The sequence below is a fragment of the Pocillopora damicornis genome, chromosome 12 (assembly GCF_964200805.1).
Source record: "Pocillopora damicornis chromosome 12, jaPocDami1.2, whole genome shotgun sequence".
Lineage (NCBI taxonomy): Eukaryota > Metazoa > Cnidaria > Anthozoa > Scleractinia > Pocilloporidae > Pocillopora > Pocillopora damicornis.
The window spans coordinates 19,183,999-19,195,491 of NC_142681.1; the positions used below are offsets into that span (position 1 = coordinate 19,183,999).

An 11,493-nucleotide genomic window follows, 5' to 3' on the forward strand; every position below is an offset into this window, starting at 1 on the left:
TCTTGTAGAATCCATGATTGTTGAGTTACGAGTAACGAAAAAAATTAACGTCTCTGAATTGGACGAAATAAGGACATCAACTTTAAGTTGTTTCTGTTCGGGGTGAATAAGATCCATCACTTTGGTACTTTGGGATATAATGTTATTTCAACCCACCCCACCCTGGGAACGATTTTCTAGTTAAGAGACCTGAGTTCTAGTTGGTCAGCGGATAACTTTAAATTAGTTAAAACTTGCACGAGAAAACAAAATTCACCCAACTATTTCTGCTCAAAAATCTGTATAAAATGCCGGTTTTCACAGGTATATAATTCCACCTTCTTGCCATATTTGAATTTTATCTAAATATTGTGTAATTGATGTAATTTCCTTTCTTCATTCTCTTAAACTAGTGTCTGTAAAGTGGGGTCGTGAGAAGTTTGATAACATCGAGTTGAACAGCGATGAGTCTCCGGAGCTCTTCAAAGCTCAACTTTTCGCTTTATCAGGAGTGGCGCCTGAAAGACAAAAAGTCATGTTCAAGGGATCCGTAGTTAAGGTACATTGATTGCTCGATTCATTAACAGAGCAGTTACAATGCATCTTCTTTGAATTGCAAAACTATTTAGGGATTTGACAATTCCTGTCCATGTCTAGATTAATTACCACGTGATTGAATTATCTTATGACACATTGACGCCGGGTGTTACACTTAAATCTGTTATTTTTCACAGTATCATTATGATGATAATTGATTTTGAGTTTACAATATTTCCGTTTATCCTGTATCTACCTGTCGAGCTCGTCAAAATGGAAAAGTGTAACATTCTGTAGCCATAAAAGATTTCATTTCCTTTTAGATTGTCGATCCAAGCTTTTAACCTTAGAAACTTCTGGCAACAAACCGTAGATCAGAAATCCGTAGGCATCCCACAGAAAAGTGGTTATTCAGACATAAGGGTTTCATAGTAGAGTGATGGGATAAAAAATTACTTTGAACAAGAAATGTTATGAACTTTCATCAGGACTGTCAATTCAAACAAAAAAAAATACTTAATTTGTAGTATATTAGTTATGTTTCACAGAGTGCTGGGGTATCAAGACATTTTCAAAACATTTAAGATGGCTCTGAACCTCTTCCACATGATAATTTAAACTTTACAAAAGACTTAATATGCTGAACAAGGTGATTATTTTGTTCAAAGAGGTAAAACAAAATGGTGTCACATGACTTGATATTAAGGTAAACCTGTTCAGGCAGGTAATACCATTGCTAAACTGAGGTCACAATGTGAAGGAGCTTCTCATGAGGTCTTTTGAGTTTCAGGGTTATACTCATGTTTGAAAAAAATGTCTTCTTTAATTTAGGATAATGACTGGGGAAACTTCAAGCTTAAAAATGTAAGTAAATGATAAGAGCAGAGAACTTAAAGTTATTAGTTAAGGAACCACTGGCTGGCATTTCCTGATCAAATGCCACATTGCTCAAAAACAGTACTTTGCCTCCTTAAAAAATTTAAGTTCTGCATGATGTAACAACACCTTTTGGTACTGAATAAGTTCAATTCACACTTACAAGATCAGTACAAAGTCTAAGTACAAGCATAGTTTTATTTATTTATTACAATCTATGGTCAAAAAGGCTGAAGGATAATCTGCAAAGGAGTTTGAAATCCCATATAAAAACAGATCACCTATGAACTAATATAAATACACTAAAGATAATAAATTCAAGAAATGAATTTATGAAAAGGAAAAATACCCAAGAACACATGTGATGAGAATAAAGAAAAATGTCATTAAGGGGATTATTAGTTTATCCAATACCAAATTCTCCAAACTGACATGAACATTTTATGGCAGGTAGTTAAGCAGAATTACCATTTAGATCTGGGAGTTAACAGGTTAATGAGAAGCTTCTGTCTGGTCTCCATGTATTGTTGCCTTTAGGTTATATTTTTGGTCTTATTTTAGGGAATTACTTTGCTAATGATGGGATCTGTGGGAGAACTGCCACAAGCTCCTGAACAGAAGACTCTTTTTGTTGAAGACATGACTGAAGCACAGCTGGCATCAGCAGTAAGAGTGGATTCTTAATATTAATTATTAATTTACTTTAAACCCTGTTTGAAATTTCACTTCAATCTGAAACTATTTGCTGTGGTCTCATGTTATGGTTCTACCTCTCCTTAGTATGAAATGCCTACTGGACTACAAAACCTCGGCAACACTTGTTACATGAATGCTACTGTGCAGTGCCTTCGTAATGTTCCAGAGCTGAAGGATGCACTTGCAAAGTAAGCCATGGAAATTATGCTTGGTAAAAAAAAATTTCCCAGGTTGTATTTATCCTTTCACTCCCAAGATCTTTTATTAAGTAATTCTCCTTTATGTCTGCTATAAAATTCTTATGGTGTTAGCTTGGAGAAATTGGTTGATCAACTAATAATTCCCTTCTTGATATTTTTCTTTATTCTCATGACTTGTCTGCTTGATATTGTATTGAAATTGTAGAGAGAAACTCTATCTTGATCACTTATGAGAGTTTAAGGGTTAAAGCTTGAGGCTATTCATTTTACCTTTTGAATGAAAATTATGAAATGTTCGATGTTGCAACACAAATCGTGCTTCAAACATTCAGTGTCATCATTATTTTATCTTTAACCCTTTAACTCCCATGAGTGACCAAGACAGAGCTTCTCCTTACATTATAATACTATGTCAAGCAGACTAGTAATGCGAATAAAGAAAATTATCAATTTGGGGACTATTAGTTGATCTAATACCAAATTCTCCAAACTAATGTCTTGAGAATTGTATGGCAGACAGTAAGGAGAACTACAAATGATATCCTTGGAGTGAAAGGATTGAGGAGAAGGTATTTTGATAGTTTCTTTTTACAATATTTCTTTTTCTGATAAATTCCATATGAACACAAATTTAAAGTTTTTTCTTACACATTGACACATTCTTGTTATGATTTTATATCAGATATAATATCAGTGGGAACCCAAGAGATTCTGCACATTCCATTACAGTGGCACTCAGAGATCTTTACAGGATTATGGACAAAACACCAGATTCTATGCCGCCAATTATTTTTCTACAGGTAGGTCTTACCTGTCTTGACTATGAACTTGAAAACAGATTAAACTACTTTGTTTTGTGTTTTATATTGCCTTGGAAAGCTTTAACTCTTTATACCCAGACATCTGTTCAGTATCTATATTCTCTATACTCTTCTCCATACATTTTTTTTAATACTGACAAGGAGAATTTGTTTTACAATCAAAACTTCTTAGGTTGGTGATCATTACCTTCATTCTCATGATTTTAATGAATGGTTCAATAGTAATTACAGCAAGGAGAAGTTAGATGTTGATCACTATTAAAGTTGAAAAGGTCAAGGAAAACATAATCAGATTTCAAGAAGCCTAGCATACAACTTGTACTCAAACCATTACAAAACATACCATGAAATTTTACTAAACCCTTAACGCTTTAATCTGAGTATGCATATTCTCCATACTGTTCTCTATACATTTTCTAAGGTGCTGACAAGGAGAATTTGTTTAACAATCAAATGCTTCTTTAGTTGGTGATCATGCACTTTATTCTCCTGACCTTTATAATTGATTAAAGGCTGATACTGTAGGGAGAAATTAGATTCTAATCACTCTGAGCAGTTAAAGGGTTGAGTGGATTAAGGTCAATAACTTGTTGACTTGTGAACCATTTTTTTTTTCCAGATACTGCACAGTGTGTTTCCTCAATTTGCAGAGAAAACTGAACAAGGAATATACACGCAACAGGTTATAAAATACAACATCTTGTTGTTTTTTGAGCATTTGGTTACCAATGTTCACATTGAGTTTTCCATGATCCTGTATTTTTCTAATCTTGAGATACATTAATCAGTTATGTTCCTATACCTTTGGGTTTTTTTTTGTGTGTGCTGCATTTTAAATAAATTTTAATTTAGGAGGGTAGATCTGAGCTAAAGGAAAATTTTTTGTCACTATTCAGGGAAGTTTCAGTTAACCATGTTAGTGGGGTTTTTTTTTAACCTTTTTAGGCTTAAGAAGTTTATATTATAAGTTGGAACAATTATTAACTAATTAAAAGTAAATTTTAGAGTTTGTTTCTGAAAAAAAAACTTTTCAGGATGCAAATGAATGCTGGACACAAATAATTCGCATGCTGCAGCAGAAGATACCAGCCATAAAACCTGATGAAAATGGAGATGACTCTGGAGCCAGTGCAGCTGCAGCAAAGGGATTTATTGATCAGTATTTTGGTAAGAGAATTGTGTGACAAGTATTGTATCACAGACAGATTAGTAGACTCCTATAAATTTCCTAGAGTCATAAGCTTAGATTTAAACTCTTTAGGCCATGTCAATTATATTTTATAGGCTTCCCCTTCTCCCCCCCCCCTCCCCACCCTCACAAATGGGATTGGTCAAAATGTACCATTGGGAAAAAACTGCTATGGAGTGCAAATGAATAGAGGGGGAAGGGGGTTAGTTTCTAAGGAAACTGTAATGCTGCATCAATGGAGGAGTATAACAAGATAATTTGGTTTAACAACTGAGTTGGTAAATGTAAATTGGCCACTGTCAAGAGTTTCAAAGCTGATGTTTTTAGCATTAGCCCTTTATTATGAAGTACAGTTATAAAATGGCCAATAGTCACACACTAGAAATCTTTCTATTACCTAAGATTTTTAATTTAACTCAGCTTATCAGATAGTGACCAGAATATTTTCCTCTTTGAATTGACTGTGATACTGTAATGACATACTGACCTTACCTTTTCATTTTTTTCTTTTAGGCATTGAGTCAGAGTCAATGTATCCTTTAAAGTTTATTAACCATATTAAAATCATTGTTTTGGAGGTCAGGGACTAAGGATTTTACTGTAATCTTACTTCAATGTTGTCAATGAATGTTAATCCTTTGACCCCTAAGAGTGATAAGCATCTAATTTCTCCTTTCAATATCACCCTGAATCACACATTCAGGTCATGAGAATAAAGGAAATGATCACTAATTTAAGAGGCCTTGATTGTTATTCAAATACTCCTTATAGCACCTTGGGGAATGTAGAGAAAATTGTATGGAGAGTATGCATACTGATGTTAGGGTGTAATGGGTTAAAAGAAACTTTTACACAGCATTTTTCCCTAACTGTGGTGTAGTATGAAGTGTAATGAAGCACCAGAGGAGCCAGAGACAAAATCCAAGGAAACACTGTTTCAGTTGAGTTGTTTTATTTCACAAGGTGGGTGATATCTAGCTAGAGAAAAGTGATACCCCTCTGTCTGCATTGTGTATTCTACTAACCCTGTAACTCCCAGGATCTGATTGTTAATTCTCCCCTTTAGCTGTTTTGCATTTCCTTGTAAATTAGTTAAGAGAATTTGATGTTACATCAGGATAACTTCTACCTGACAAGTTTGAGTATTCTCATTATGTGTTTGCTGGATATTGTATGCATGTTAGAGGGAAAAGTAATATGTTTTATCATTTCTGAGAGTTACAGGGCTAAACAAGCTGAAATTGGCAGTGCTTGATTGCAATGGAAATGTCCAAGTTGTTATGAATCCTTAGATTTTGAAATTACAAGTTTGCATAGAATTTCTGTAGAGGATTTGTGTTAAAGATGGAGCAACAAAAGGAAATCAGAGGAAATAATAAAAGCAGTTATTTTCAGATCCAGACATTGAACCACATTATTAACTGGAAGACTGTAGAAAATTTTATGCAATTTGTGATTAATTTTGCCTTTACTGCAAATTTTAAATCTTGTTTTTTCGACATGAGTCAATTTTAATTTAAACAACATTTTTGTTGTTTTCAGATGTGAAATACATGCATACTGGTCTAAAAAGTGTAAGTGTTTCACTTTATTCTCTTCCTTACTTTAACTCCCAGATCAAATTTGTTATTCTCCTTACTGTCAACCATACAATTCTTATAATGTTAGTCAGAGAATTAAGTATTGGATCAACTAATTATCCCCAAATTGATATTTTTCTTTATTCTCATCACTTATCTGCATGACATTGTATTGATATTGTAAGGAGAAATTCTGTCTTGGTCACTTGTGGGAGTTAAAGGTTAAAGAAAGTTAGAGAGTGTTAACTTCCTGTAAACAATACCTTCATTGTTGTATTTTTTTTCCTTGTTGTTTGCACATCACAAATGTATGTTTTAAAATCTTCTTTTTAATGTTTTTTCCTGTGGCTTAGCGTCTTGAAGAAACTATTGAAAAACGCTCACCAACACTTGGTCGCGATGCAGTGTACACAAAAACTGTAAGCTGTTAATTGTTACTTTGTTCAAGTATAATTCCAGAACGCTTCTTAGTTTTGTGCTTCCTTTTACAATGCGAAGAATATCAAAATGTTTCCAACAAATATCAGAACAGCATGACATTAAAAGGGTCAGTTACTATTCTTTATCAATGGTGGATGAGGGCAGCTCATTCCTTTGAAATTTGGCCAAAAATTTGCTCTTTATTTCTTTTCAGTCAAAGCTGAGTCGACTCCCTGCCTACCTAACTGTCCAGTTTGTCCGGTTTTATTTCAAAGAGAAGGATGCAATTAATGCCAAGATTCTCAAGGTGAAGTAAAACTTTGTTTGCATCTCTCATGAGCTCTCCGAAACTCTCAGCATTGATTAGTACCTATTGGTAACCTATGGTAGCTCTCTGCAGACTCTGGAGAATTTTCGAGTCCATTTATCCTTTATCCATGTTTAGTTTTCATTCTTTGGCTGGAGCTGAGATTCATTGATTGTGTGCCATTCTTGTGAGTTATTTTCATTGTTTTCATGCCATGACTATTGTGTACTTTTTATATAATTTAAAAAACAGGATGTGAAGTTCCCAATGTCTCTTGATGTCTTTGAACTGTGCACTGAAGAACTTCAACAGAAGCTGTTGCCAGTTCGAACAAAATTCAAAGAAGTTGAGGACAAGAAAGTTGAAGAAGCTGCGGTAAGGTTAAGACACCTACGTTGTCCTTGCAAACTAACGAGTTATTGACTTTTCGAAATTGGATGGTCCGTCAATCAGTCTTTAGGTTGACTGATCAGTCTGTTGGTTGCTAATCTACAGGCCCATCACTGAGTCAGTCAGTCTGAGTGTCACTCAGTCACACAGTCACTCAGGCATTCAGTCTGTTAGGTAGTTCATCTGTCATTCTGTTAGTGAACCAGTCAGTTTGTTAATGAGTTAGTGGGTCAGTCATTTAGTCAGTCTGAGTCACTAAGTCAGTTAAGTCAGTTAGTAAATGAGTCAGTCAGTAAGTCAGTCAGTCGGTTAGGCTGTGATTCATTCAGTAGGTCAGAAAATGGTCGTTCAGCTGGCCAGCTAATTGATTGCTGGGTCATCTATCAATCACTTCAATTTTTTGGCCTCATAAACTTGCCACACACTACTTTGACTTTGTCTTCTTCATTTGATATACTATTTTTTTTTCTAGAATCGTAAAAAAGAAGGCAAACAACCGATGGATGTGGACAAGAAAACAAAACTGGAACCCTTTTCATTCCATGATGGTCTGTTATGAACCTCAATGATTAGTTTTAGCTTAGAGATTTAATCAGCCGCTAAAGAACTTTTCTCTAATACAACTAAACGTTCACTTTTTAGCTGGTACTTACTCATTTTCCATATGCGATATTAGTCAAGTGAATTTGTACAGATATATCTCAAAGCAAATTTCTTTCCCCCTAAAGATATCGGTTCAAACAACAGCGGCTATTACGAACTAACAGCAGTACTGACTCACCAAGGACGGTCTTCTTCATCTGGACATTATCTGGCTTGGATCAGAAGGAAAGGAGGTACCACAGCTAGTTATTTTTAATCTGTCTCTACTTTCTCCATCCTTTTCCTCCCTTATTGCTTTTGGTTTATTTTTTACCTCTCAAGTTTTTGTCTTGCCTTGAAAAGTATTAGTATCAAGTATATTTTTTCATCGTTATTTAAAGGAAAGCTTTAACAGTATGCCCTTAACGCAATGCAAAGCCTGCTCGAAATTTCCAGACGTGAAGGTTCTTGAACTCAATTCATTTGATGTTTGTATAGCCTTGCAAACTATAATTATCTTTGAGTTTCTTTTCGTACGTTAAGAAAGCACGTAATGATTTGTCTGTAATGCAAAGACAACTCAGAACTTTTTATTTCGAAGTTTCTCTAAAAGTCGTTTGACTATGTTTAGGAATAAAACATAGTGGAAAAAAACTTTTTTAATTAACTCAAAAGCGACGGACTGGTACATGTAGCTAGGGTGAAATACTATCTCAACCAATAAGAAGTTTGCTACTGATTTATCGTAAGGTTTTTCCTTTTATTCCCCAAGAGTGAATCGCATCTAAGGTCACGAGACCAAAGGAAATGATCACCAACCAAAGATGCTCTTGATTGTTAAACAAAATTCTCCTTATCAGCGCCTTAGGAAATGTATAAAGAACAGTATGGAGAATATGCATGCTGATATTAGGGTATAAAGGGGTTGATAATCGTAGGAGATGGTAAAAGATATTTTGTCCTTTTTAGATGACTGGGTGAAGTGTGATGATGACAAGATGTCAAACGTCACAACCGAAGACATTATCAAACTGTCTGGCGGTGGTAAGACTATTGAACCTTTTTGCAATTAAATAACGTAAGCCTAAATGCTCAGGATTAGATAGTTGATTGCTAAGCGTTCAAAAGAAAAGTGCTGAATAGACTTTCGTATGACTGGAAACTCAGAAAACCGTGAATATTAAAGATGTTTGTGGTATGTCGTTGTGTTTCAAGGGAAAAGCTAGTCCGGAGTCAGTAATAGATCAGAGATGACGTCAAAGCGTGGTAAAATAAAAAAAAAAGGCGCAAAGATGATATTCTTACACGTTTTGACGTCTGTGATCTGTTACTAGGGACTTAAGCAACTCACGACGGCGACGGCGACGGAAACGAGGATGTGGCAAAACAAAAGATCTAAGGAGCAGAACAATAGCTCAGCACGTGCGTTTTAAAACTGTGTACATTTCTTAGCCGTCCTCTGCAAAATAACAGTGTGAAATCATCAGAATTTGCGTGGTCCGAGAAAGGAAACCCCGACGGCACATTATTTAAGTTTCCATTTAGAATTCAACGCCGCTCTCATACGTTATGCTGAGGTTAACTTGTGGCACCATAAGAGATGGTAAACACATCCAGTCATTTGCGAAATTCCAACTAAAAATATGTATTCATTTTTAAATCGACGTCTTCCTTAGCGTTGCCGTCCTAACTACCAAAGGTCTCTACTGTACGAAACTACGGCAATGATGATGAATGCTAATGATGACGTCATCAACGTATCTGTCCTTAAATAGATCATGAATAAAGACCAATCGGAGTACGTGATTAGTTCAACACTATCAAATATTTTAAGATAACTATGGCGATTCTTTGTTTAGGTGACTGGCATTGTGCTTACGTTTTGCTTTACCGACCACGTCAACTGGAAGTTGAAGATGACAACTGAAAATTGCAAACACAGAACAATGAAATGACATCTTTTACTACAACAATTTATGTTCCATCTTGAGACACAGCAAATGTTGGACTGGAATGTGAAAACGCTTTAAAGCGCAGTGAATCAAATTTCAAATAAAAGACTCTTAATTTCTCGGGAGTCTTCTTTGCATTGGTGTGTTTTTTTTGTTTTGTTTTGTTTGGTTTGTTTTTTTTCACCGGCTCGCCTCAGTCCTCGTTCAAGACCAGAACCATTCAGGAGCCAAACTCATAACCCACCGTCCTGTGAGTTGCTGCTGAACGTGCCTTATAAATCTGTGTACAACCATTGTGATTAACTCGAATTCGGACCTTACTAAATAGTTAGACGCCGAACTTCTTCAATATTGGGAGAAGATAACTCTTGTATTGGGATCGAAAACGACCTATCGGCTCTAAATTGAAGTAGCCGCTCCTTATTGTGCACGATGTTGGGCTAGCCTCATCAAAATTTCGAAATAGAGAGGCGCTTTTTTGTTCCTGGTTGCAATATCAAGTTAACGCTATAACAGCGGTTTACTGTCAAGTCGCCCAAAGTCATGTTGCCCGAAACCTGAGTCGTGTTGCCCGAAATTTAAGTCATGTCGCCCGAAAAAAAAAGTCAAGTCGCCCGAAGAAACAAGTATTAAAAAGATCTGAATTTCAGACTGTTTATAGGCAATAACGTTGAGAAATTTTTATCACTACGGCGCTCTTTGTTTCCGACAACACCATGAAGATTCTTAAAGTGTTGTTCGTTCCTAACAACAAAGCGAAACATTATTCGTTTCCAACAACAAAATGAAGCGTTTTTCGTTTGGTATGTAACCGTTTCTTACTCACGGACGTTTCGTGAGCTTGAGAAACTCTTTCTTGGTTTCTAACAATACCATGAAGACTTTGACTATTCAGAAATCGATCGTATGCTCGGAATAGAAATATGTTTGAGTAACGATTCTAAAAGCGTTGTTCGTTTCTAAGAACAAAGGGAATTGTTCTCCGTTTCAATCAAAAATATGAAGCGAGTACATACCAAACGAACAACGCTTCATTTTATTTTCTAGAAACGGAGAACGCTTCCCTGTTATCACGCCTGCGCCCGGCGGACCTATTTTCAGTTCCTCCATCTAGGGCTCGGGTTTTCCCGGTTACTTAAAAAAATTAGAGGAGTTCGTGACTGGATTCAAAATTTCGTTTCACTGACTAATTTTCTCTTTATCGTTTTTTAATGAGAGGAGGTTGTTCGTCGTTTGGGCCGGAAGAAACTTCATACGATTTTCCAGGAGAGGAGAATCAATTAGAAAGCGGAGTGTTATCACCTGGCGAGGTCAGATCGACTCCAAACTTGCACGAATGGAAATCGGAGTACAATCAGGAAGCACTCATTCCAGATTCTGAGCGGAAAGAAATTTCACTGACGAAAAATGAGAAGGTTGTTTCGCAGTCACAATGTCAATATCACGTTGCAGACAGCAGCTCACAAATCCAAAATCATGAGCTAGAAAACTCAATAACCGTTTGTGATGTAAAGACTGAGCAATCTTTCGAAGTTGCTTTATCGCAGTTAGGTCAAGAATGTTTGTTTGTTTGTTGATAGCGCCAACAAAGGTCACGCAACCTGCACAGAAATCTCTACTGACGATCAAGTTTCAGGGAACGAAAAGGCATCAGAAGCTGATGTCTGAACTCTATTATTGACTATTTTGTTACTCATTAGAACGTTGGATTTGTGTTACTGTTTATAATCATTTTAGACTAAGGACATCATTATTTATGGATTCGCTGAGGAATACCAGCTTGTTATTCGAGGGGGGTCTGCAGAGAGACATGTGTTCGCCCAAGCGTCTAAATACCGCAGGAATGGCTCCGACCTGTGATTGGATGATAAAAATAGTAAAAATTAATAACTTATATCTGAACGCCTTCCTCGTGAGTATGATCAACCGCGTCTCTCGAAGCGGAACAATGAAATATAGCTCCA

General features: G+C 36.0%; 1 protein-coding gene and 1 long non-coding RNA gene across 2 annotated transcripts in view; both read left to right on the plus strand.

The window, feature by feature from the left end:
• Positions 1-11,493, plus strand: part of LOC149036879 (uncharacterized) — an 80,997-nt gene that overhangs the window by 61,081 nt on the left and 8,423 nt on the right. The gene's annotated exons all lie outside the window — the stretch shown is intronic.
• On the plus strand, positions 195-9,652 carry LOC113672305 (ubiquitin carboxyl-terminal hydrolase 14). The gene is made up of 18 exons (XM_027188579.2): positions 195-303; positions 393-538; positions 1,348-1,380; positions 1,954-2,058; positions 2,173-2,276; positions 2,971-3,088; positions 3,729-3,791; positions 4,144-4,276; positions 4,812-4,830; positions 5,179-5,261; positions 5,841-5,872; positions 6,232-6,297; positions 6,513-6,605; positions 6,858-6,980; positions 7,468-7,543; positions 7,724-7,831; positions 8,547-8,621; positions 9,437-9,652. Exons 1-18 carry the CDS (start codon positions 288-290, stop codon positions 9,502-9,504), a joined length of 1,461 nt encoding a protein of 486 aa, XP_027044380.1. The 5' UTR covers positions 195-287; the 3' UTR covers positions 9,505-9,652.